Source organism: Symphodus melops, assembly GCF_947650265.1.
Source record: "Symphodus melops genome assembly, chromosome: 14".
In the NCBI taxonomy this organism is placed as follows: domain Eukaryota; kingdom Metazoa; phylum Chordata; class Actinopteri; order Labriformes; family Labridae; genus Symphodus; species Symphodus melops.
The window spans coordinates 14,327,736-14,355,593 of NC_136704.1; the positions used below are offsets into that span (position 1 = coordinate 14,327,736).

Here is a 27,858-nt window from a genome sequence, read left to right on the forward strand (position 1 = left end):
ATGGATATTTAGTGTAGTTACAGCAGTGATAGTTCATACTCGTTCAAAACAAACAACAACTTTACAAGTTGGTACAATGCTTTATAATGTTGAGTTGGGTGTGCATTTAGTTTTCTTCAAATCTATTGGTAAAAGGTATCAACATGACCAAACCAGTAATTAACAAAGAAATAAATTGCACATTTTTTAGCAATTAAGGAACTATCCCATAAATAAACGTAAACTTAAAGCCAAGGATTATTGCCTATGTTGGTGTAATTACACATCCTCATGTAGTTATTATCAACACACACGTACGTTTCTATTATATTTCAATTTTATATGGTAAGAATACAATTTGACATACTTTAAAGGATTCATTACCCAATAATACACCTATAAGTGAAACTGATCAGCTATTTCAGTCGTATATGGAGATCTACAATTACTAATTGTATCTTCTTCTGTTACAAATGTACAGTACAAATAATCACATTAAAATTACATATTGTTTTTCTTTTTTTATCAATCGCTCAATTTTCTTCTGAAGTAAAAAATGGTCCAAAAACATTTAACAAAACAGAAAAAAATAATAATCATTTGTTCTTGTCATTTTCTGACATGTTTAACAAGAAATAGCAGAGAATAACACATTAGTGATTTAAGTGGTATTTTTGGGTGAAAACATTCAATTGCTTAGAAAAACAAATCAATTTATCAACCAATCGTCAGTTTAGCCCTACATCTTCTGCATGATTCAACGAATGGGCACTATAGTCCTGGGTTTTCTCAACACTGAAGATAGAAGATATGAGCACATATTCCATAAAAGCTTTGTATTTAATCCCAACATTTCAACCAGTGGTCTTCTTCAGATGATAATGTATTTTTTTCTCTTCACTGTTTTTTGTATTGCCCTACAACTACATGGTGAGTGTGGTATAGCCCTTTATCTAAGCATTGAACAAACATTATTCTATAAGTTATTAAACACAAAACCCTAAAGTTTGTTGCTGAAATGAATGAATTCTAACTCCTTTGTGTGTTTGTGCACATATAAAGATTGCAACATGATCATGTTTGAAGCTGCTCTGTCACTTTATATTGTGACCTTTACGCACGTCCTTTTTGGCCAGAAGGTGATGTTGCACCTCAATACATTTGAGTGAGGAATTTCACCTTAGTTTGGCCTTTCACTTATGATTCATCACTGTGAACTTTAATGATGCATTTTTATAGCTCACTTTCCCCACCTGTGATTTGAGCCCAATCTTACAAAATAGCACACAAAAGATAATATTTTATTGACAGCCTTTGAAATGGTTAATAGAGCCTAAAATGTGAGCTTTGTACTGAAAGAAATGTGGGCGCAACAATCATAAACCTTGCAGTTCCAGCTGATTACTATTTACGTAGTTCCAAAAGCTCAGTTTTTGACAATGAGATTTTTACAATTTTGTCCTTGTATCCAAGCTGATTGATGAAAAGCTCATCAAAAAGACGCCCACTGGCGTTCCAGGTCCCTGTCTGACAGGCCTATTGGGGATGCGGGGTCTCCCCCAATGTCGTGCACTAATTTAAAGTTGTCCTTATGTCATTGACTGCCTGATGGACTGCTTTACTGCGTGACAGGCATCAGGAAAACTCCAAATCAAAACCTCCTTCTCAGAGGGTTGAGGTGGTTCAAGAGTGGGAGGAGAAAGGGGGGGGGTGCATCCTGTAGCCTGGGATCACAGTGTGTGACTGACGTTCTTGATTCATCATCTAACACACATGAGCAGCATGGATATAAAAGCTGAGGCACATCTGCTTAACAATAAACGACTATCCTCCAACTGACCTCAGCCTGTCACCAAAGTTCAAGGTAAGGAGCTGCTGTTTGTGGTTAGATATTTAAATTATTATTCAGTCTTATAGGACCGGTAAATTATTATTTTTTAAATGCAAGTGGATCAAATATGTCTTGGTAAAGTTATAGATCATTGAAATATATTTGATAGAATTGTGTAGACTTTTCTTATAAAATAAATGACAACTGAGTGAATAATTATAACATGGCATAGGCTATCTACAATGAAGTTAAGACTAAATAATGGGCATGATTGGGTGTTTTTTGGTCTAAATATATAACATTTTGGAATTCAATTGTTTATTAATTTTTTCATCTAGGTCTAAGTTTAGTCAAAATTAATCCTATTCCTGCATAAAGAGTTATTGAAGTGTAAATGGTAAAACCAGTTCTAACATTTTTTTGGGACAATAGCCTGTAATGCTGCTTTGAGATTTATAAAAAATAAAGTTTCAGCTTCGACTCAATCCATCTACTTTTCTTTTTTTTTTTAAGATCTTTAACTGGTAGGAGAAAGTTGACTGACCAGCGTCCCTCTGTCCCTCCTCTGCATCCCCCGGAGTGACCTTACAGCATGCTGCCCGGGAGAGCGGCTAATGTCCGGCTCTGCGTCATCACGAGCCGCTGGGTGCCCGCAGCTCTCGCGCTGCTCCTCCTCCTCTCCTCCAGCCTGAGCAGCGCTCACAGCACCACGGTGGAGCACGACTTCCACATCGTTCACAATGTTGACAACAGAAGTAAGACTTTACTACATTTTTTGAGAATTTCTCTTAATCAGAATTTGAAATTGGTCTTGGACATGTAAGAGACTTTTTAAGTGGACGTGGGATCTATTTTTGCATAGACTATTGCACTTATGTTCAGTTAAATTCAGAGTGGTGTTTAGCATATACAACGTTATTTGTTAGTCCATATGGATTATTTGTAAAAACACTAAACATACCAACTGTCATTGCCTATATTGTGAAAAATGTATGCTGAAAAATACCGGTTTTCTAACGGCTCATTTAAGCCACTTGATATCAGGGTTTTTTTTTCTCATCCACTACTAAGGTCAGAAAACTTGTGCTACTATAGTTAAAATTCACCTTGTGTTTTATTTTGTCAGAATTTATTATTGCTGTTATCATGTGGGCTATATTCATTTTACAGTTTTCTAATAGAAATCAGTAATTAGACTACTAAATATGTCCTGGAGAACATAACATTTTGATACAAACAAGTTCTTGAATAAATGTAATCATATATAAGAATAATGTATATTCATTTATATGTAGGTGATCACCAGAAAGTAAACTGAGCCATGAAAATTAAAATCTGTCTTCTATAATCATTAATTTAAAGCACGGGCTACTGATTGTGTGGTTGGAATTTGCTGTTTAAATTACTGTCACTGCTACTGGTGTTCTTCTTTGCTGTCCAGGTCCAGAAATAGACCCATTCTGGTACGTGGGGCGTGGGGTCAGACCCATCGGGCGCTTCGGTAAGAGGCACAGCAGCATGAGTAGCGAGGGGCTGCAACCTGTCGTCAGAACACTGGGTCTGCTTCTCAACAGCCTCAGAAACAAGGAGGACCTCAGAAACGTGTTGGATGTTGAGGAGGATTGGTTACCATGACAGCATGTTCTTCTCTGTTCATTCACAAACTCCCAAGTGTCTGCATTTTTTCCCTTTTTTATGATTGATGTTTTGTTCTAGCTCTTGACTGTATTTCCCCATGATAGGATATACTCCTTGATGAAATCACTCTCCAAACGTATCTGTACATATAAATGCAATCTATATTGATAAAAAAACAAAAAAAAACCAGGATGTTGTGATTCCATCTGTGCTGTCACCTTCGTTTGCAAGTACACAAACATTTTTCTACAAAAAATAACTTTTAAGTTTGCAAATTTTATTCATTTCATAATACATTTTTTCCTCAGAGAACTGTGGCACATAGAGAATCTGTATTTTTGCTTGTTAATTTTTTCCCCATCATGTTGTATGGATTGCAACAAACTATTGCACATAAAAGTGAATGGCCCTCCTGTGGAGCTGTGCACAGTGAGCCTCATTCTTGCTGGATTTAAACAGGAACAAATACAGGAACTATTTTTTTCAGCTCTGTTTGAATCTCTGAGTATCTGGGACACAGTTCCAATAGATGCTTCGACATCCTGTGTGAATCCAGCCCTACAAGTCATGACAATAATACACAGCCTCTTGCACACAACACTGAAAGATTGATCAATTATGATTGGGCAATACACACATTATTCTATATTGTATCCATCTTTTCACACATATACATTTATTAACAAATTGAGATGAGTTAATATTTTCTTTTTTTATGTTAGAAAAATACAGGACACTGATGATTGGACCCTTGTGGCTGTGCTTCTCTTGGGAAATTTTACATCAATTGTTGATAAAACCAGAAACATGCTTTTTATACACCGACAACTCTGGAGAACAAGATAGACAAAAGTACGGGATAAATGTGCAAGAAACCAGAGATGTGAAAGGCTGGGATGAAAAGGTCACTAAGGGAAGGAGCAGAGCATTCATACAGAAAATCATCACACCCTTTAGTCCAAGGAGTACATCTCAATATCCAAATCCTACTTGACATCTGTATGCATGGTTCTCTGAGATTTGGAGCAATGTAAGTGGTCAGAGTAAATAAAATAGCCAAAAATGAAAGGCAGTATTCTCAAATTGAATGTCAAAGGAGTACTGTATGAGTCGTACTGGCCACTCCAAAATTGTCCTCTGTCAGTTGTGTTTTCGTCACGTTTACCATCATCATTACCAGCAGAATATCAAATGGTAAATGCAGGCAAACACTGAAAGCGCTTTGAGTCTTTGCACATAAGAGTCTTAGATGTATTGACTGTGGAGGGCTCCTGTTGGGAGAGGAACAAACCTTCAATTTGCAATAGTAGTTTTCTGAGTGGTATTGCATAAAAACATTTGGTTAAGTACAAAAATAAATTGCTTGTAACAAAATCATGGTTTCATGGCATTTGATATATAGAGCCCCTTGGGCTTCATTATGTAAAAATCCTCCATGCATTTCCTTAATGCAACGCAAAAGTTTGAACATGACCCAGCAAAGGGTAAAATACTTTTTGTTCAAATAAAAGGCCACAATGTTCGAAAGTAAACGTAGAAATGACAAGACAGAGAGGAAGAAAATGACTGTGGGTTGAAGAATACTGAACGAGGGAAAGCTGTCAGACCAAACTTGAAATGCAGACTTAAGTAGATTAATCCAAACTGAGTTTTTCTAGCATCCTTACATGTATCCACCTTCATAAACCTATGTGAGTGTATCTATGGGCCAGTTACCTGAAGCATTTTTAAACTAAATAAACTGGAGATAAAGACTCCTATGAATTAATTATTAAGCTTGATATTTATATAACAAATATATGGACAATTGGAATAATACACTATAAAAGGTTCTCGTCTGTAACTGAAATTAGGATCTGTGTAAAAGCGAACCCTTGAGTCTGCATGCTAGATGGGATACAAAGGGGAAATTCTTATGTTTCAGGGTTCTATGTTGCTAACATTGTATCATACTAATAAGCACCATTTGGATGGTAAAAATATTAAAGGTGATGGTGATAGGATGTAGTTTGAATGGTATTCAATGTGTTTTTTGTTTTTTTAGTTCCTTGTGTAATAGAAACGAGAGCTCTGTCTATCCATGGACACAGCTCTCAATTTGAGCTTAAGTATTACCAAGATTATCATCGACATTAGTAACACGAAGGCCATTTTCAGTGACAACCAGTCAGGGTGGAAGTCTGAGGAGCATGTAGTCTTACTTTTGAACAAAACTTCCCTTTAAAACAATCAAGAAATGTGCTGTGAAACTGGCAAATATCCCCAAAAGGCACTAAAACAAAGGAAAAAACTTCATTTCATCTATTAACTGGTGCAAAGTTTGAAAGAATCAAATGTTATTGATTCACTAATGCTTGCTTGGCAACATGAAATAACAGCGGAGCTTGAAGAGAGCTACATACCTCACATTACACTGTAAGCATGAATACATCCAGTGAGCTTTACCTCAGGCTTATAAATATGTGTTTAAGATGAATGTTAATATCTGAAATTAATATTCACCTTTTCCATCTTACCCATGATTCTCAAACACAATGCTAAAGCTAAAGTTAACTGTGTCGTGATTGCAGCTAATCGGATATGGGTATAAAATGTGTTTTTTAATTTAAGCCCTGATCTTTGTCTGAATTACAAACAGGAACAAAGAAGTAAGACATGATAACAACATTTCAGCTTCCCACCCAGAGTCTGGAATTAACAGAAAATGGCCTTTGTGGAATGTGTCACTTTTTTCACGCAGGATACATATAGTGGTCCCCCTGAGTGAAAGTTCTGTTTTCCTATCTATTGGTTTTCCAATCACAGCATAGAATAAATGGACAGTCACGGCACACGAGTGCAGCATTTGGCAGAGTAGTGTTGGGAAATAAATAGCAGTCTCCTGTAAACACGAGCGCATGCCGACTGAAAACTGAAAATCCAATTTTTTGTGTTATTTTAACTAAATTTCTCCATCAATAAAATTGGTCTATACATTTTTTTTGTTTAACTTTGGGAAAGAGCCAGGCTACCTGTTCTTACTCTTTATAGTTTAAGCTAGTCAATCAAGCAAGCAATATATTTACCACACAAAAAGACTGGTATCCATCAACTGTAAGTTTGGGATTTTTAAAGAATATATTTCTCAAATTGTCCTTTTTAATTATTATTGTATTATTATTATTATTATTATTATTATTATTATTATTATTATTATTATTATTATTTTAGGCTATTTGGAAATCTTTACATAAATGAGCTTTAATTATCAGATGTGTGTGAAAGTGGACAATTATTAAACAAAGCTCTGAAAGGGCTGAAAGTTTGAAACAATTCCTTCTGAAATTTCTTTTGGCATGAAAGAAGATGCAGTATAAAATACAGCCTCTTTTTGGGACACTGAATGAAAAAGAGTTTCACATGATTAATCCACATCTTCATTGTACAGTTAATCACAATACTCTTGCAAACAGATAGAAAAGGTGGTGAGTTATTTTTGTCTGTACAGGTTTCTTTTTTTTTTCTGTCCGGTCATGAGGAGTGAGCGGATTTTAAGGCAGAGACTGTGGACTCATCTTTGCTTGTTGTAGTTCACGTTATGAGCAGGAGAACATGAAGGGTAAAGTGGAAAAAGAAAATGTTCAGCCATGTCCTCTGTAGGGCATTAGACTGATGTGGTACCATGCCGGGCTGAGGGCTGAGTGCTTGATGGGCCACACAGGTCAGGTGTTGGCCCCTGCTTGGCCTGGAGTTGGAGGTGGACACTGGGTCAAGGCACTGGATGAAGGGCCCCCATGTCCCCGGAGCTCTGAATTGGCCCTGAGGGACTTGTGCTGCTGACTATGGCCGAAAAGCTTTCACCTGCTGTTCTGGCTCCGTTTTTTCTGCAATGCAAACATTTCAAAGAATTAGGAAAAGTAGTTTCATAAGAAATAAAACTGCTGCAAAATTCTGGGGATGCCATAAAAGAGAAACTATCAATAACGTGATTTATTTTGGCAGCTGAATTGTCTACCCCAGCCATAGATTTCCTGCATACTGTATAGCAGACTGATAAAAAGGAAACAGTAAGCTTGGAATCAATGATATGATTACATATCTTGAGCACTGATTTTGGCCCATTGTCGTGCTCTGCTGTCTGTGTGGAGCAGTGCTAAAAAAGCCAATGTTAATCAGAGCTATTGTGAAGATGCTGGTTAAAAAAAAAAAAAAAAAAAAGCAAGACAAAAATGAAAATAAAGACTGCCCCAACAGAAAAAAAGGCCATTCACTGACATGAAAAGAAACCGACTTCTTGTTGGTTGATAAAACAGCCTTTCCCTCCTGTACTGTGTGTGTGTGTGTGTGTGTGTGTGTTTCCATTTTGTTGCTTTACATCTAATGGAGCTTTTCAATTACGTTGTCTCTTTCGAGCAGACATTCATTTTTACATCCATTCAGCAGCCAATCTCTTTTTTTTTAGGACAAAGCCTAAATGTGTGATGTTAACTAAAAAGTGGATAAGTGCTCCCTCAGCTTCCCTTTGCCGTCTCTGTTTCAAACTTACACATCAGAACAGAGTGCATATATACATGGCGTGTATGTTTGCTGTTAGGGGACTAGAACACTACTGTGTAAATCAGCATAGGATTAGAATGCCCACTTTACTTTGACTTAACCTTCTGTAGACTGATAAATTCAGGTTCAGATCTTTTCCAACACTCGAATACACTGTTCCTAATGTTCACTCTTTCCAAATAGATCAATAACATGAAATAATCATTAGCCAAGGTGAATTCTAGTTACCATTAATAGTTTGCTTGTGTGGTGGAAACTAAACAGGGTAGTACTTTTGTTTTTATTAGAATTTATTTAATTAAAGCCGTTTTCCAGCATTTCAAGTAGCCCCCTGTGGTCTAAATGAAACGCTGTGCTTTGGTCAAAATATAATATGAATCAAGCACTAGAGGAGGTTTGTGACTGTATAAATCATCTCTTTAATGCAATAAGACCTCCCTGAGTTTTCCCAATAGACATCACTCCTCTGTAGTGGGGATGAAAATGACGGTCCTGTGCAAAAGTTTAGCCCTAGGCTAAAGGTGGAATCCATGGGTGGAGATACAAGTAGAGAGGGGGTATTTTTAGACTCCCACTTGTGATGTCACAAGTTGAGCAAATTTGAAACAGATATTTTTTGTATGTTGTAAGACATATGAAGACCACAAACAAATGACTGGATAGATTTATTTCACATTTTATGGGTTGATAGACACTCCAGTTTCACAATAAATTTGTTGAAAACACTGTAAAAGTGTTTTTTTTTTTTTCATAAAATGTCCCCTTTAAATTACATGTCCCCAGACTTTATAATTTGGTCTATACACACTGTTTTTTTGTGTGTGTTAAACTTGTTTGTACCTTTCAGTGGAGGGGCTGGAAGCTTCCTCCTTTGATGGCGTGAAGAGTCCAGAGTTTGAGGCTGTAATCAGAGATTTTGTACGATTTACAGTACTTCAAGTTTAAATAAACAGAGTAGATACAGGAGGTAGATGGATCCAAAAACCGCAGTAAAAAATAAGACGGCTTTAATTTCAATCTCTAAATACACTGAGGTCCAGCTTTATCAAATACTAGTTCTACGATAAAGCATACAAAATGATGCAAGATGCATTTAGAAAGGTCTATATGGGAGAGTTGTGAGTGAAAGGACATGGCCCCTTATTACCTTGGCCTTTGGCTTAAATTTGGAGAAGCGATTGCAGGCAGTCACATTCAATCCAGCTGTTTTCAGAGCGGATATTCTGGACTCAATGTTGGAAATCTGAAAGAGAGAAAAAGGCAGTTTAAACACAAAAAAACTCAAGACTCAGTCTTAGTCCTACTTAAGGTTAACCCCAAATTGTTCCCACTGCTTTATCAACATCCTGTGAATGTGTACGAATGGGACATTACATAGTACATAGCAGCCACTGCTATCAACGTGAATGGGGAGGTGTGACCATGGGTGTGAAATTGTTTTGAGAAGTCAGAAGACTAGAACAGTGCTATACAAGCCCTAGCCAATTAATTATTTACCATAGTCCTTAAATGGTAATAAAAACAATTGCTTGGTGAAATATCTGGATATGGGGCCCTCCAGTACCTGTAGTTCAGAGTGCTGAACCTGAGCGGCTGCGGTGGCCACCTGGTCCTCCAGGAAGGCCAGCTCTGTGTCTGTGGAGCCACTGTTAATACTGCGGGCGCAGTGTTCCAGGTCCCCCAACGCCCCCTCAAGACCATACACAGCACCAGCAGCGAGGTACACCTGAACAGAGGAAAGAGTCAGACACTAAGTTCACAGTAAGACTGTATCTCAGTAATTAGGCTGTTGTGCTAAGATGCCCTTAATATTACGTTCTCCTCCAGCTTGGTGAGTCTCTGATCCAGCCTGCGGGCCTCTGCACTGTTGGAGACGGGAGAAGCACACGTGGACTCAGACGGGGTAAAGCTCTCACCTCCTGCCTCCCCAATCAGCTCTTCTGTGGCGTTCAAAACCTTCAGTACCTCTGTGGTGATGCTGCAGAGAGATGCAGCCGAGTACTTCTGCTTTAAAAAAAACCCAACAACAACACACACATCCCCATGCAGCCACACAAACACACACAGACACACACATTGTACAGCCATAAGTTATCTACATACAACACCCTCAACAGTTTAAAGAGGAAAATAATATTGGACTTTCTTGATTCAAAGAGTTTCAGTTATGATCTGATGACAACAAAACAACGTATTGCATGCCCTTCCATAAATCATCTTAACTTCATTAAGGACAAACAAGTGTTTCATGCAGCAGAAAAACACATTCAGGGACAAAGGGGATATAAGAAAATATAAAGATGACAAAAAATGTGGGAGAGTGGGAGTGAGTGAAAGTGGGAAACATGAACAAATTATCATCATTTAAAAATGAAACTGAGCCAATACACTTAATAGGTCTTCATTTAAAAAAAAAATAAAAATGTATTTCAGCATTTCAACCCCATTCAGGCTGCAAGGTTGGGTAACAGACCATTGTGCAGGTGACAAACGCACACATATTTGTCATTTTTCTATGGTGCCCTTTTATTGTACATACAGTATGTGAGTGCATGAACTGAGATGGCCAATGAGATGGTGCATAACAAAGAACTGAAAGTGAGAGACGCAGCAAAGAGGAGGAGGTGGAAAGGAAGCAAATTAGGTTTCAAGACAAAGCTGTGGGAGTGATTGATCTTCTCTTTTTAAGAGCTTTAAACAGGTTAAGAATGCTGCAGTGAATTGAATACCCCTTATTACTGGGCAGCCTGTTTTAAAAAGTGGGCTGCAGGATGATAACTACAGCGTCTGAGTGTGCAGCTAATGAATCAGTGGTTCTGTCCGCTATATATTCCTCATAAGCAACATTTTTTTTAAATTACAAGATTAAGAAAGAACACAATATTGCATTACTATTACAGTCAATCCCAAAATATATGTGATTGTTCTGATCAAATGTCATCTGTTTTGACCTTTCAGTTTATAAAGAGACATTTGGGACATGAGATCCCCAAAGAGCGTTAAATGTCACAGGCTCCGGTAATTAATTTTGAAGTTGATGGATACATTCATTGATGGAGATCTCTCACTTCCATGGCAAGATGCTTTAAATAGTCAAATAATGAAAAACATGATAGTCATTGTATTTACTGCCAGCCTGCGTTTTGATAAACTGGAACAGATGTTCTTAAAATTCAAGCTGGTTTCCAAAGTCAGACCGTCTGGAAACAAATCATAATTAAAAGGTGAAGCTATCTAATAAATAATTTAGGATTTTCTGAAAAGATAAATACACTAAGCAAAAAAAGGAAAGGGCAGTGAAGAGAGACAGATGTAATTCAATAATGAATGAATCACTGACTGAAGCTCTGATCAGCAGGATTGGAGGTGTATTGATCCATCTCTTAGTCAGAAAGACAGCATGGATGTCTGAAAGGTAGAGTGTCAGGTGGTAGGAATGACGGGGACCAATGATTTGGTCAAGACAGAATTCAATATGATGTGAGAGATGAAAGGTAGAATACCAAACCTCTTATCTTTTAAAAACATCAACATTCAGTGTTCTCAAAAAGACAGAAGTAGGGATATTGACTTGTGTTGGTCGATAGAGAGATGCATAGTGAGAGTCTGATATTCTCATCCAGTCCAAAGAACTAGACACCACTCAGATTAAAGAGTCACTGCTATTGGTTTATATATATATATATATATATATATATATATATATATATATATGTAGAGAGAGAGATAGAGAGAGAGAGAGAGAGAGAGAGAGAGAGTGAGCAAGATTGTAACAAGTAAGAACAACATAAGGTATAAGTGTATTTCTGTGGTTTGGAGATATTTTTCTTCCACTATATATTTCTTAGTTTACTTTATTCAGGAGCTTGGAAGAATAATTAATAAATAAGAAACCATTTCTGGTGCTCTCATGTCTTATTTAGGAGGAAATTGGCTTGCTACAACAAAAGGTTTTTTTTATAATCCTGTAAAATGGTTGGTCAGAGCGGAGTGAGTTGCAGCAGTGATTCATTTTGTGAAAATGTAGAGCTGGACATATTTGGGGTAGATGCCAAAGTAAGAGATCATGACAAGTGCTGCTGATTGAGAGCATGTAGAGGTTAAACACGAGAGGACCAAGCACAGAACCCTGAGGGATACCAGAAGAGCGGGGGAACAGTCACAGTTGTTGATACTTGTTGGCATTTTAATGTTGACAAAAAAGCCTTTTGAAAAGCTGTAGACACCAGGAATGTCAACCTATCTTATACCTGCAGTCCTGCACACTGTACCATTTCATGCATTCATTCTCATGTATATTTGAATCTCCACAAAAAATGTTTCAAATCTTTTTGATCTTTACGTAAGCAAGACATTTATTAGATTTTCCTAAAAAAGGAAAATGCCTCTCATTTACCAATGTCCTGAATGGCAAAGTGTGGGCTTTCTCAGGTTGTTTCTTTCAACCATTGTCCTGTGTTTTATGAGGTACATGCTTCAAGAAAATGAGGTTTGTATGACAAATATGACAGTTATGGTCCCCTTTTTCCCTATTCACATGAGCTAAGATTTGAAATGTCATGACTGTTTTCAAAGGGAGCTGTGAAATATAAAAATAGATCTCTATAGTTCATGTTTCGTACACGATGTGAAAGGGAAACATTACTCACACAGGAGCCCTTATAATTAGCCTGGGTAATGACAAGCACTGACCCACTTGTTTCAAACGTACAACTAACACAGAGCTGAGCTCATAAGTGCATGAGTGAGTGTGAATCAAACTTTTTGGAGGTTTTAACATATAAACGTGTTAAACCTAAAGGGACAGAGAAGACATGTTGAACTTGAAATATGAATCTAAACCATATCTGTGTCCTTATTCCCATAATTGTGTATTACACTAATTAATACACTAAAAAGGCTGTGTAGTTATTATACAAAGAGTTAATGTACTTAACTATTTCAAAATGTACAAGTAAAAAATAAAGTGAAGAGCGTTATTGTACAAAGTGCCCATAAAGGGTTGCTTAGCTAGATCAAGAAGATTTCACATCGAGGGTCTCTGTATTTAGTCTTTTAACAAAATGTGTTATTTGTAGTTCAAACAATATTGAAACAAATTAGTTGATTGGCAATAGGAGTGCTGCTCTTTCTTTTAAAGGAGCTTTTTCACTAACAAAAATAACGTTTCTATTGATACACAGATTCATCTCGTTACTATGTATTGCATTTAAATCATTCTGAAGGGAACTGCGTAGTGCAAGACCATGCACCTCTAGAAAGAGCTTGGGTGTCTTAGATTCTCTTACAGCCTGTTTTTTTGAAAAAGGAGACTCAGAGGGCAGAATCAACACCTCACTGTGCCCACATGGGGCAGAGGAAACTTCCCTTTATGGCATAATAAAAGGATAATCACCAAACGACCTGTTTTAACTACATATTCTGAAAAGTAGAGCTGGGAAATTATGGACAGGATGGACTTTTCTAGAGAATGAGGGGCTTCTGGACCGACCAAACCATGTTTGAAAAAACATGGTTAAGTAACCAAGAGGGTTCGTTCAGGAAACAATAAGGTAGATTTTCAGGTTAATCATTTTCTGTGCCCTTTTACTGACTTCAACGTATCGTACTTCCTTATTTTTCCTGCCCATGTTTTTCAATATGTAACTTCAGATAACCAAGATGGACGTGTTATTTCGAGCTAAATATCTAGTAGGTGAAGGTGACAGGTAAAGTCGCTGCATAAATTGTCTTTGGGTCAAAATATTAACGTTTTTAAAAGATTCATTCATAATAAATGACATGCGATGTATTTTAATTTGACTCTTTATCTTCTCTTACCTTTGAGGCACAAACTTTAAACTGTAAAAGGCTGAGGTGCCACCAAAGGTAAAAAAGAAACCTACTTATACAGTGTGGTTATTGTTATGGTATGGGTATGCATGGCCAGTTAGAGGTGTAAGTCATAATGTGGAACATACAGAGTGACATCGCGGGAATCCTTTGTTTCCAGCTGATTTCTCACCTGCTGTAATAGACAGGAGAGCAACTGAAGCCTCTGTTGCTGCTCCGAGTCATTCTGTCCCTCCTGACACACACACACGCACACATAGGCAGACATTCACGAAGAAACACACAAACATGCATAGAAAGAAAGAAGGAAAGCACAGAGGAAGGTGTAAACACGGGGTGAGGGACAGAGAAGGACAACAGTGATTTTCACAAACAGTACAAGTATTAGAGAGGAAGATGAGACGATGAAGAGCCATTTAGAGTAAAATGCAATGTCTCAAAAGACAAAGTGGGACAGTACTTCCAGAGCAGGGAAGGATGAAAGCAGAAGGTGAGCAGACACAAATCAAGCCACTGTACTTTTTTTTAAATTTCCCTACCTGGTTGTCTGACAGCACCCCCTCTTGGGATGAAGGTGTAATAGCAGGGGAACTTGCACTGGATCCACTTCTCTTAATTCCTCCTTTCTGCTCGGTTTCCTTCTCCGCGTCTCTTCTATGTTGTCTCTTACTTTGTCTGTTCAGCTCTCTTTTTTCTCCTCTCTTTTGCTCCTGCTCGTCTAATTTTTCTTTCAAACTTTCCACTCTTTTCTCTAATCTCCTCCCAATTCGTTCTTCTCTAACTGAAGAACTCTTAATTAGTCTTTCACCTCTTTTCATCTCTCTTCCATTCACCTGGACTGTTTCACCTGCTTTCTCCTTAATGCTGTTCCTGTCTCGTAATCGTTCCAGAACCCTCTGCCTGTCTCTGTCTGTGTCTTTCGGCCTTGTATTCTCTCTCTGCCTGTCACTTTCGTTATCTAACTGTTTTTCCCCAGATCGCTTTGTGCACTCCTCCTCAGAGGAGCTGCTGTCTTTGCTGTTGGCACGGCTGACCATCTGGTTAAGTCTGGATCGTAGCTCCTCTTCCAGAGGGTCTACGAGCCCAGGACTGCTGAGCGAGTGTTGGGACCCCAGAGCCAGAGGTTGGAGCTGTTGGGAGCTGAGTGCAGCTGAATTTTGGAGAACTGTGTGAAAGTCTTCTGACTCGGTTGTCATGGCATCTAATTTAAAGGCTTCCGGTGCAGCTGTGGCCATTGGCATACTATCAGGTACTGATTGTTCCTCACTCATACTCCTCTTTAAAAGGGCGTTGAGTAGATAGCCACCGTTCTCCTTGAGAGATGAGATAAAGAGAAAAACCCACAAAGAAAGTTATGCTCAAGTGCAAAATAAGACAGAAAAATAAACAATTGCCATCAAATCACGATTCAGCAAAATGTATAAACAAAACAGAACAACTGAGCGATATTGGGTCTGCTAGGAACATCAAACACAGGGCTGTAATGTGCTGCCTCCCCATGGAGAAAAAGTATTTTACAACCTCTTAATTGCTCACTGGCCCTATGGCAGCTCCCAGTCAGTTTATGTTACAATCAGTTTAAAAACACGTTTCCAAGATGCAGGTGTGATAGTTTACCTGCACTAAAGGGTAGACTGACTGTGCGTGAGTCTGGCTTCCAGGCCTGCTCCGCTCTGACGACGACTCCCTCTTGCTTTTCCTGCGTCGCCGTGACCTTCTGATGAGGTCACTCTGCCTCTCCTCTGCCTCGCTGCTGTCTCCCATTACCTGGGAACAAGACGGAAACCAAGTAATTTAAGAACGATTCAGAGGAACTTTAATGGAGTAGTTCCATGAAAAATGTGCTCTTATTCAAACTAGCAACATCGCATCCATCCATTATCTAAACCCCCTTTTTCTTATTCAGTGGCTGGTCCTGGCTGTCACTGGGTGATAGGCCGGCTACACTCTGAACTGGGCGCCAGTCAATCCTCGGCCGACATATAGAGACAAACAGCAACACTCACATTCACACCTACCTATGGGCCAGAGTCACTAATTATCCTAGGGAGCATGTCTTTGGACGGTGGGAGGAAGCCGGAGTACCCGGAGACAACTCACACAGGCAAAGGGAGAACATTCAAACTCCACACAGGAAGGCTCCTGTCTAACAAGGATTCATACCAGGAACCTTCTTACAGTGAGGCAGATTTATGCATTTGCTATCCATGTTGAATGCGACATGTTATGCAATATGTCTGTGTAAGAATTGTTGGCAGTTTCATAGATAAGATCCCCCTCTGTTAACACTTCTGAGATCATTTTAATGAAATGACTCTTTACAACATTTTTCAAACACTTCAAATTGCATCAACATCAGTAAAATGGCCACAAATGTGTGTAGTTGAACGTTTTTTTTATCTGTTCTTGCCTGTATTTCATTAATAATCTAACCCCACAGAGGTTTATCATGTGACCCAAATAAGCCTGACCACCTTGATCAAACTGGACTTTTTTTTATTGTATACAAAGAAGTTTGAAAAGCTCAAAGGCCGCCTATTCTGGGTTTGTTGTGCTAAAATCCATTTAAAAATGTTTAAAAAACTTGCATTTAACTTGGTAAAACATATCATGATAGCACAAACATTGAACACATAGTGACTTGTAATGGTTTACACTATTCCCTTTGAATGTGCAGGCCTATTAGTTAAAATAAGGAAGAGATACTTTATCAACAGGTGAAACTAAAGGAGATGGGAAGAAGGAAAAAGGGGTTGAGGAGGAAACCAACCTAAAAAGCCACAGCTGACAATGACCCTAATAAAGACCTGAGTTAGATCCATAAAGTTGCCCCTTCACCTCATAAAAAAAAAACGTTTTTTTTTTCATCAGGAAACTTTACAACTAAATATTCTAAAGTGATAAATAAATGACGAGTCACCTTAGGATTGAAGTTCACGTCCAGTGCCTCTGAGTGGTGGGGGTAAGGAGAGAAGTTCTGCTGCAGGTGTTGGTGGTAGACGTTATGAGGGTGCAGATGCGTGTCAGACGGTCCTTTCTTCCTCAGATGGTTTTGAGGAGGTTTTCGGGGACACGCAGACAGAACCGACGAGGCCTCTGAGTCCGAGTTAAGAGTCTCTGTGTTGGTGAACTGGCCTGAGGATGGAGAGGTGACGGGGAGGTGCTGCGTGTACGTCCACTCTGGGTCGTGCTGCGAGTCCGTGTAGTAGGTATCATCGGACAGCTTGCGGCGGAACTGTCTTAACGCTACACCCCAGCAGCCTTCGTCACCCTCCTCAGAGTCAGATCCCATCTCATCGTAGGCTGAGACGACGCCAGACTCCTTTTCCAACACGCTGAACACAAGACTCTTCCTCTTGGTGAGCAGGCTGGGGCGAGAAAGCTGAGAACTGTGCAGAGCGATCCAGTTACCATCCGGGCTGTGAAGCACTGAGGATGCACCTGGAAGAACATGAACAGATACCAGGAAGATAAGAACAATGGAACTCATCAAAATCAACCTTTTGGGTAAGTGTGTTCAACTTTTAAACATAATTAAGAGAAGTTATTCAAGCAGTACTTTGAGAGTGTGAGATTAAATCCTCAAGAACACACTTATTAAAGTAAAAACACATCCAAAGTTATGATTATTCTACACAACACAAGAAGTAATACATTTAGCTTTACCTTGCTATGACTTCAAAGAACCCACTGAGATACAGTGCCTTGCGAAAGTATTCGGCCCCCTTGAACTTTTCGACCTTTTGCCACATTTCAGGCTTCAAACATAAAGATTTAAAACTGTAATTTTTTGTGAAGAATCAACAACAAGTGGGACACAATCATGAAGTGAAACGAAATTTATTGGATATTTCAAACATTTTTAACAAATAAAAAACTGAAAACTTGGGCGTGCAAAATTATTCAGCCCCCTTAAGTTAATACTTTGTAGCGCCACCTTTTGCTGCGATTACTGCTGTAAGTTGCTTGGGGTATGTCTCTATCAGTTTTGCACATTGAGAGACTGGAATATTTGCCCATTCCTCCTTGCAAAACAGCTTGAGCTCAGTGACGTTGGATGGACAGCGTTTGTGAACAGCAGTTTTCAGTTGTTGCCACAGATTCTCGATAGGATTCAGGTCTGGACTTTGACTTGGCCATTCTAACATCTGGATATGTTTATTTGTGAACCACTCCATTGTAGATTTTGCTTTATGTTTTGGATCATTGTCTTGTTGGAAGACAAATCTCCGTCCCAGTCTCAGGTCTTTTGCAGACTCCATCAGGTTTTCTTCCAGAATGGTCCTGTATTTGGCTCCATCCATCTTCCCATCAATTTTAACCAGCTTCCCTGACCCTGCTGAAGAAAAGCAGGCCCAAACCATGATGCTGCCACCCCCATGTTTGACAGTGGTGATGGTGTGTTCATGGTGATGAGCTGTGTTGCGTTTACGCCAAACATAACGTTTTGCATTGTTGCCAAAAAGTTCAATTTTGGTTTCGTCTGACCAGAGCACCTTCTTCCACATGTTTGGTGTGTGTCCCAGGTGGCTTGTGGCAAACTTTAAACGACACTTTTTATGGATATCTTTAAGAAATGGCTTTCTTCTTGCCACTCTTCCATAAAGGCCAGAGTTGTGCAGTATACGACTGATTGTTGTCCTGTGGACAGAGTCTCCCACCGCAGCTGTACATTTCTGCAGTTCATCCAGAGTGATCATGGGCCTCTTGGCAGCATCTCTGATCAGTTTTCTCCTTGTATGAGCTGAAAGTTTAGAGGGACGCTTGTAAAGCTTGGGAAATCTTTTTGTATCCAAATCCAGCTTTAAACTTCTCTGCAACAGTATCTCGGACCTGCCTGGTGTGTTCCTTGTTCTTCATGATGCTCTCTGCGCTTTAAACTGACCTCTGAGACTCTCACAGAGCAGGTGCATTTATACGGAGACTTGATTACACACAGGTGGATTCTATTTATCATCATTAGTCATTTAGGTCAACATTGGATCATTCAGAGATCCTCACTGAACTTTTGGAGAGAGTTTGCTGCACTGGAAGTAAAGGGGCTGAATAATTTTGCACGCCCAATTTTCAGTTCTTTATTTGTTAATACAGTTTGAAATATCCAATAAATTTCGTTCCACTTCATGATTGTGTCCCACTTGTTGTTGATTCTTCACAGAAAATTACAGTTTTATATCTTTATGTTTGATGCCTGAAATGTGGCAAAAGGTCGAAAAGTTCAAGGGGGCCGAATACTTTCGCAAGGCACTGTATTTCCTGCATCATTTTTTTCACCAAAAAAGAAACAACAGCCCTTATATTCTTAACCACTTTCAGAAAGAACTCTTTTTTTATTTACTCTTCTTTATGTTTTTGATTAATTGTTGGATTGATCCCAATAACAAAGAAATTTATTGTGTCACTGTCATATTACATATCATTTAAATTTAATCTTTAACATATCAATCTGTGCACACTGCCTAATGTATACCTATAAAACTGTACCTCGTGGATATTAACGTATATGTCAAATAATTGCACATTTTATTGTCATGTTTATTCATTTGCACTACTCATCACTGCAATATTGTTCCATTTAGTTTTGTACATACGGTCTTAGTTTATTCTGTCTTTTATCGTTGATATTTCATGTGTTACGTTTGTACATAGATTTAGGTATTATTAAACAGAGTTAGTGTGATGTTTACTGGAGTTGTCCAGGCGGTCGACACTCCTCCAGCTTGGCAGAGACGTGGCCTTGCCCTCTCTTTTCAGGGATGCGTAACCTTGCAGGTTATCTCTCGCTCCTGCTCCTTCGTCTTCAGGGCCTTTCTCTGGCGAGTCGTCACTGGTGAGGGAGAACGCTGACCGGGATCGCTGCAAACACACAGAAATATAGGAGATTAATGAGCAACAAAAGTCTACACAATAAAAGTTAAATTACAAAGATCATAGTTTTTATTTAAAAAGCAACATCAGAACATCAACTTAATTGTAATTTGGCTTTCTTCACTTGAGTCTGACACACCCTGCACCTCCCGACAGATTATCATTGCTTTGGCAGAGAAGGCTGCATGCAGGCCAGGAGCAGTCACATATCATATCCACATATTATAATGTTACAATATGAAGGAGAGCCTTTGGTCCATCTGGCTGATCTATTGTCTGACAGAAGTCTGTCCAGGTGTGACTGTAATTAATCTTTCTCACCAGCAGAGGGAGCTAGAAAACAGCTAAACAACAGACTGGCTGTTTTACGTGTTTAAATTTCATTAATTTGCATGTGAGTGCATATGGAGGAGATCTAATGAAGCTAGTTTTATAAATGATCATAATATATCCCCGTCATAAAACAAGAAGAGGGGAAAATCTAGTTTGATGATGAAATGATGAAAGTTATTATTAATCAGAAATGTTTCCAACAGTCTATTTTTGTTGCAATGAATGCAAACTTGGTCTAAATCTAACATTCAAGTAAGACGCCTGTAGGTGCATGTTTGTCCATGTATAGATGTGATTAGTCCAGAAAAAAAAGGAAAACATATTCTTGGGGATGGGTGGGATGCAACATTAGGATTACCACAAGGATCTGTGTTAAGGCAGCACTGATTTTAGTGTGCATTTAAATACACTGTCTCAGTGAGTGTGCTTGCAGAGAGCTGATAAACAGAACCCAGCCCACAGTGGGCAGAGCATTTGAGGAAGATCCCTTCGTATTTCACGGGACTTTGATCTTCCCTGAGTAAAGCAGCAGGGAACAGAATGGTGAGGCCCGGGGAGAGCAGCTTTGATGCTTTGCTCACACACGGGACGATGACAAATCTCCAGGAGTCCCTGCTGAATAGTAGTACTACTACTGCCAGGTGTGTGTGCCTAGACGATTTGTCTGTGTGTGTATTGCAAATCTTTGTTTTTGTGCGACCTGGTGTTGTTCTCACTTGCAGTGCTTTGGAGTGGAAATCCCCCATAAAACACAAAAAGGAATTAGCCATGCATCTGTGAATGCATTGTGTTGTTGGTGGTCTATTCCTCCAATATTTCAAGACAAAAAGTGACATAGAATAAAGATAATACTCAAATTTCGCCTTTTGTCTACTAATGCGAGCTGACCTAAATGATCACCTAAATGTAATGTTTTATGGTTAGCATGACCTAGCATGATCTAGAAGTGTTAGAATGGCTCATACTAATTTTTGCACACCTTAATCATGTAATTAAGTACAACAGAATTCAGAGTGAGTCAAGAGCCTCGTTTCCTCTTCTTAATATGAAATGATTTATTTTAGCTTTCTTTGCATTGCTGTTGTATTACTGCTCTGTGGGCCTTTGAATTTCCCCCAGAAACAAATGCCGATACTTTTTTTGTTTTCAAAGTGAATTTCAAAACCTTAAGAACCAAAAAGGACATAAGGCAAAGAAATAGACCCAGAAATATGCCAAATGGTACCACATTGTCTACACATATGTACCCTGTGCTGCTGAGAAGTAACAGTGATTTTGGTGCCAAACACTTCCTGAGAGTTTTTTTCAATCACACAGACAGGGGAACATTATACTGTACTGTATGAGTTGGAAAGTGAAATATAGATATTGTCAACTGGAAAAACAAAACCTCCCTTCTTTAAACACACAGGGGCTTCAACAGAATGTGTTTAACTTTCTTTACAGTTTTAACATCTGGCGTGTGGGCAGACACTGACCCAGAGGGTGTAGGAGTTCTTGAGAGTGTCCTGTGCTCCTTGAGAAGAGGTCTGCGTCTGAGACGGAGAGGGGAGTTCATCGGGCGGGATCATGGACTGAGGCGTAGGCCAGACAAAGTCATACTCCGTCTGCATCTCTGAGCGCTTCCTTCTCTGGATGATCTGAGGCGAAAGAGGAAAAGGCAGAGAGGAAATAAAATAAAATTTATATCATGTATATCATAATAATAGATTACAATCATGATGCAAATTGGAAAATGAAATCCTATAAAGTATTACGTGTTTACACTGAGGCATGAATAATTTGTTGTAATGAAATATTAAACTCAAAAATCCAGTTGCCATTTGAATTGTCATTAAATATAATCACTTTCAACAAATGTTATTTGAAGGTGCAAGGTTAACATGAACTACACACTCCTGCTCCATTTGCTAAGTATGCAACTTGCCGGATGTGGTTATAATCAGAAGATTTTTATTTGGATGTTTATTTAAACTAAAATGTGATATTTTAAGACCGATGTGCCATTTGCTACAGGGCTGTATTATGCATTTCAAAAGGGGAAAATAACCATTTTCTATGTCTTCCTGCGATTTCTAAATGAATGAAAATGCTGATGTAAAAATACAAACAGAGATTTGTTCTGATAAACATCTCTTAAATTGTGAGGGAAGAGTAAACATTTAAAACATGTAATGAACTCTGGCTGAACTTACTTTTTGTACAATGGTTGTGGCGAGTTCTTCTATGAGCTCCTCTTTGTGGTCCCGTAGATACCGAGCCTCATTCTGCTTCTCCTGCACACACACAGACACAGAGACTCAAATATACTATGTCTTAAGTGACATCTTAGCCAAAAAAAAAAAAAAAGACTGCATCCCACTGATCCAGAGACCAAGAGGGGGGCCTGGGGAAAGAAGTGGAGGATGAGAAGAAAATGGAGAAAAGAGAGATAAATGATAAATGTCTCACCAAGCTGTCACTGAACTCCTCTGCCTTAGCGATGGCCTCCTCTATTGCCTCTTCAGCAACACGCAGTGCGACTGTGAGCGTCTCTGCCATGCTGTGTCCTGATGTCACACATGACACAAACTTGAATATTAGTGCACTGTGAAACAACCTACAGTATGCACATACCTTCACCCCGACACTAAGACTTTAAATCCTCTAAGATACTCCTGCTCTCATTCCAGTTCTGTGGTTCATAACCCCTGAAACATGGCACATACCAGACCTGAAGGGTCACAGGGTCAGTAACTATTAATTCATACAGACAGACGTATAAAACAGTTGAACAAAATATAGTATTTAAGTATTCAGACAAAACTATCTGAATCATTTTGGTCGACCCTGTGGTGCCAGCTGTTACTGGAGCTTGCAAGTTGACAACTCTTTATTTAAAATGAGATTTTAGCAAGTTTTTTGAATAATACGAACAATAACAGACTTGCAGACTATATTTTTTATTACACAGTGAAGGGAGAACACAGCTTTGTTGAGAGAACCTTTTTTAAGCGAATTTGGGAAGCATCAGGTAGGGTTAAAGACTTCAAGTTTGAAAAGGACAAACAAGGGGATGTAAGTTGTTTCTAGGCATCTTCTGCTCACATCTGTTGTAACTAGCAGCTTGTAGCTACACTAGCTGGTACTCGCAAAACACCTGACTTTGTTATCGGGCAATCGTTGCTGGTCATTTTGATTGATGGGTAATTCAGGCGCAAGGTTTTTACAAGGGGGAAGTTGGAACTGGCTCAAAAATATTGATTTCTCTTGTTCTGTTTGTCGAGATCAAACATAACCAAAAAAAAACGACAACACAGCATAAACTTCCAAGATGAACAGAACAGTCTAACGTTGCACAGACAGAGACAGACAGACAGACAGACAGACAGACAGACAGACAGACAGACAGACAGACAGACAGACAGACAGACAGACAGACAGACAGACAGACAGACAGACAGACAGACAGACAGAGTGTGTTTGTTTGGGGGCTGTCACTATCTAAATGGTGATCTTCATTAGCACTTAAACAAATTATAATCTCAGGCAAAGAAATGAACTGAGCTTTATCATAGACTGGCGCTCTTTGATTGTTTGTATCTATTTTTGCATGAAAGTTGTGTATTTCTACAGTGCATGACGTAAGTGTTGGTTTATAAATGTGTTGGTCTAGGATATATAGGAGGCTATGGTTTTATCTGTGTACACACACGCACACACACACACACACACACACACAATAACGCACTTTGCATAATGGACTCTATTTGTTAAGGCAACAATTAATGAGCAATCAACATAATAGCCGGACCTTTTAAGAAAATGGAAAGAGGGAGAGTTGTTGGAAAAAAAAATCAAAAATCAATACAGCTAATAAAGCAAACAAGAAGCAACTGTAGAGTGGAAAAGATAATGTCGAATGTAATTACAGCTGAAATTACCCATCAACACTGCAACAGACCTGTTCATAGTTACACATCTTACCTTCACTCTGTCTGTAGAAAGCAGAGTCGCTGCCACAGATGCTGCCATCATTGTCGTTGCTTCCCTCGTGAACGCTGCTTTCTAAAGAGGGAGAAACATAAAGAAAGCCTTCAGATGAACGCCTTCAAGCTGTCACACATATTCAAATATTTGACTCATATACCATAATAAAATAGACACATTATTATACACATGTAAGTAGGTTATACAGTGAACAATAGCACTAAACCCCCCTTTTTGTACTCGTCAACTGTATTCCCATTTCATTTTGTCATCTTGTATTCTTTTGTTTCTTCGACATGGTGCTTTTCCCTACTGTGCATGAAAAAGGAAAACAAAATGACAGTTCAAAGAAAAGAACTAGTCACACTGGTACTTATCATAGGCAAATTCTCAGTGCAAATGTACCATTGGGTTGTATGTTTTATGTATAGCACATTCAGGCCAAGTCTCTCAAGAGTTTGTGCTATATTTGTCTGAGTTTCTTTCTCAAACTCCAAAATCTTACAGAAAAGGGAAACTCTTGTGACCTGATATGGAAACTTTGGGATTATATTTTGTCTGACTATTAATCTAAATTGTGAAACACCTGAGAAGGTGTAGTGGTTACAGCGACCCTGCCGACGAAACCATGTATTCCCTCAGAGGCCCATTAACTCCTGTTAGACAACTCTTCCGTGGTTACACATTTATTATGGCTGTGAAAACCAAAAGTTTCAACACACATGCAACATATTAAGACGACAAACTGTGAGAAGAAACAGTTGCAGGATTTGGTGGAACACAATGCTACTGTTCAGGCCATTGACAGTAGCAATCTGGCTCCAGCTGCACCTCTGGTTGTCACTTTTCCCCCCCTCCCTTTTCTCATTCAATAACAGAAGCCAAAACAAAACAAAAACCTTCTATCCTAAACCCAGAAATTCCTCCACACCCTCTGTGACTCCCATCCTCGGCTGTCTCTCTCTCCTCTGACATAAATCTTGCCGACAGTGTCCTGTTGCTGCTCTTGTTGGACAGGCTGCAGTTTCTGGCTGAGTGCACAGAGACAGCCAAGTGCTTGCGGTGGTTTGGTGCGAGTCTGGCTTCAAGGAGCCAAAACCCTGCTGCGGCAAAGTGTTACACTACCAGGAAGAGAGCCATCACTTTTCTATACCACAATGTTTCCTTTGAGTGCAGACATCGTTTGTGTGTGTGTATATATACATATAAATTCAAGCCATGAAGTGAGGCACACAACAAGCAAATAAATCAAAATCAAAGAAGCTGGCATTTGCTGCTTTCGTCCCTGACAAAAGCAGCAGTAACACAGCCAGCTGACAAATATGTTAAACTATTTCAGCTTTACTGCAAGATGACCTGTCTGTTGGAGTTCTGTGGTGTTTGAGTTCAGAGCCTGTAGGCCAGCAATCCCAAGCTCTAACATTATTTCAGTGTGACACAGTGGCATGCTGTAACTCAGCCATAAAAAAAAGACAATGTTTTGTTACATCTCCCAACACTTCCAACTACAGGAAACAGCCATCTTCACAGTAGGTTCAGAATAAATAAAAGGTGTGAGGTCCAATCCCACTTACTCCCAGCACCAGCATGGAATAACAAGTTGCCAAACCATTACTCGCTCCACCCGTCTTTTCATGCCAGAGTTTCGTCAGTGTGACTGAATCTGCTTTCAACAGAGCTGTACTGGTCTCGGTTGGTTCGGGCTGAATGATACTTTCTGGCACTGTAGGCGGGGACAATAGGTGGTGGAAATTACCTGCTGCCGCTGAGGACAATATAGACACAAAAGGAGTGCTGCCAGAGAAAGACAACTGATAGCAAGATGAGCAGCACACACGCACACAGATTTACAAACACAGACAAAGAAGCTGACATACACACTACAGACTAATGAAGCTCCTGAAGACAAGATAGGTTGATCATTTTCTCCCATTTCAACACCAGCCTAGGACTGGTTGCACACAAGCATCAGTCCCTGGCACACAACAGCCTCTCGGTATAACCTGAACATCTGTGAGATGTCCATAAAGGTGAGGCCGTCACCTGTCACATTGTCATGTAGGTGTGGACTGCAGCAAACACTTCTGTATGCAGTGTTTGTTTATCCTTGACAAGCAATACAAGAACCTGTGTGTGATTTTTAATTAGCTGCTGCTTTAGCTTGTCAGATATTGTGATGAAATGCTGTTATTCACTTGAATATTTCTATTTGACACTATTTGTATTAAAACATTTATCCAACAGCCTTGGCTAAATATGAACAACTAAGTGGACAATAGACTATAAACAACGGTAAATAAAATGATTTAATCATGTTCTATTCAACAAAACATTAATTAACTTTTTTTAATTAACCCATCAGTTTTTTTTCTAATGTATCTTATATCACACAAACAATATGAAAAATGTTGCTTTAATTACCTCATTATATTCCTCTAATAGTATTTTTATGCTCTTTAGTATTAAATTAAATCCTAAATAGTTAGCAGGCATCCGTATCTTTACCTGCAATATCTGGTCAGGCACATTATTTAGTATTTGTCATTCATCGTTTATTTTTGCTGTTGGATTTTTCCAGAGATTTTTTCAAAGGAAGACTTGTGTTAAGGTTGGCGGCATTATAGACTTTGCTAGCTTTCTCCATCGAGATGTTGACATGAAGCCGGTCTACTATGCAGTGCTGAGGTGAACTGCAGCAACTAGAAACATGAGTCATACGTAACCAGACAGCAATGATGACGACTGTGACACAACATAATGATGCATTTGTCATACGTTGGCCCTGAATAACACCGCTGTCTCATCATTACAGAGGGGATGGAAGGTAAACGTGTGTGTTTTTCTCAGTCCACAATCCTCATTACGTCCAACCTTTAGTATTTTCTCTCTCCGAGACCATCTTCCCACCTTAGTCCTCGACACTTGCAATACCAGCCACTCAGGGGAGTGTGGGAGGAAATGGCTCAATATCACCTTGGTAACCACACAGACGACAGCGGTGGCCTGAATTCTGAAGGATGTCGGCACACCACTGGTGAGTGTGCAATACATGTTTGTGAGTTTATGTGGGAAAGAGATGGGGGCTACATAACTCTCTATTCAGAGAAAATTAAATCAAGTGTATGCTTTAAATATTTATTTTTACATGTTGGCATTACAACAGAACTACGTTAATAAATGAAAGAGCATTTTGTTACTTAATGATAGCACCTTATATCACACTGCTATGGTCGATCTGAGCTCTACGACCATAAAAATTAGGCTGTTTTCTCAATTAACATGAACACTATTATTATACACAAGGATACTAAGTAAAATGAGAAGTACAATGAGATTTGTGGCACAATTATATTTTTGTTTTCTTGATTAGTTTAAAGCATTCTTCAAAATGATTAGCTCATTCGGGTACAGTCTTGTGCACACACAAATATTTCTGCTGACGAGTGCTGCAGAACACCGAGTAGTGCATACACTGCATACAAAATGTTACATGTTGTACCATTTATATAAGTAGGACGTGATGCTAGACACTACTATAGATTTAAGCTAAAGAGACAAGGTGAGGCTGAATAGTGACACAGTGATGAGCACTGTCCCCTCAATCTGAAAAGGTCCCTGTCTCAAATCTTTAACAGGCAGGGGAAGTTGTGTTATGTTCTCCACTCGACATTGCATGCATTGGTTCCCTCTGGGTTCTCCGGCTTCCTCCTATAGTCAAAGGACAGTCTTGTTCGGTGAACAGTTCCTCGTGTTCCTCCACTCCAGTCTTCCAACTCATGAGAGATTACCTCCTTCTCTTCATTAACTCCAGGATTGGCTTTTTATCTTCTCTCACCCTGTTCAATGTGAGACTTTGCCTAAGCCTCAAGTTC

General features: G+C 39.1%; 2 protein-coding genes across 8 annotated transcripts in view; one reads left to right on the forward strand and one right to left on the reverse strand.

Annotated features, from left to right (window-relative positions):
- The first annotated feature begins 1,760 nt into the window (after positions 1 to 1,760).
- prlh2 (prolactin releasing hormone 2) lies at positions 1,761 to 4,502 on the forward strand. 2 transcript variants are annotated; one of them, XM_079361135.1, is made up of 3 exons: positions 1,761 to 1,843; positions 2,324 to 2,565; positions 3,252 to 4,502. In XM_079361135.1, the coding sequence occupies exons 2-3, from the start codon at positions 2,403 to 2,405 to the stop codon at positions 3,443 to 3,445; spliced, it is 357 nt and encodes a 118-aa protein (XP_079217261.1). In that variant the 5' UTR covers positions 1,761 to 1,843; positions 2,324 to 2,402; the 3' UTR covers positions 3,446 to 4,502. The 2 variants fall into 2 exon arrangements, with proteins under 2 accessions (XP_079217261.1, XP_079217262.1); XM_079361136.1 differs by lacking the exon at positions 1,761 to 1,843 and having other exon boundaries at positions 2,022 to 2,565.
- A 2,203-nt stretch (positions 4,503 to 6,705) lies between these two features.
- myripb (myosin VIIA and Rab interacting protein b) overlaps positions 6,706 to 27,858 on the reverse strand; it is a 129,980-nt gene continuing 108,827 nt past the window's right edge. For 3 of the 6 annotated variants that reach the window (XM_079361125.1, XM_079361126.1, XM_079361124.1), the window contains 14 exons: positions 23,984 to 24,064; positions 22,469 to 22,566; positions 22,213 to 22,293; positions 21,496 to 21,657; positions 19,504 to 19,672; positions 16,737 to 17,257; positions 15,434 to 15,583; positions 14,356 to 15,129; positions 13,989 to 14,051; positions 9,800 to 9,991; positions 9,549 to 9,710; positions 9,132 to 9,227; positions 8,825 to 8,885; positions 6,706 to 7,311 (listed from right to left, as the gene is read on the reverse strand). In XM_079361125.1, the coding sequence (XP_079217251.1) occupies positions 7,268 to 7,311; positions 8,825 to 8,885; positions 9,132 to 9,227; positions 9,549 to 9,710; positions 9,800 to 9,991; positions 13,989 to 14,051; positions 14,356 to 15,129; positions 15,434 to 15,583; positions 16,737 to 17,257; positions 19,504 to 19,672; positions 21,496 to 21,657; positions 22,213 to 22,293; positions 22,469 to 22,566; positions 23,984 to 24,064 (2,654 nt within the window). In that variant the 3' untranslated portion in view covers positions 6,706 to 7,267. The remainder of the gene's footprint in view (positions 7,312 to 8,824; positions 8,886 to 9,131; positions 9,228 to 9,548; positions 9,711 to 9,799; positions 9,992 to 13,988; positions 14,052 to 14,355; positions 15,130 to 15,433; positions 15,584 to 16,736; positions 17,258 to 19,503; positions 19,673 to 21,495; positions 21,658 to 22,212; positions 22,294 to 22,468; positions 22,567 to 23,983; positions 24,065 to 27,858) is intronic. The other 3 variants (XM_079361127.1, XM_079361129.1, XM_079361128.1) reach the window with 3 other exon arrangements.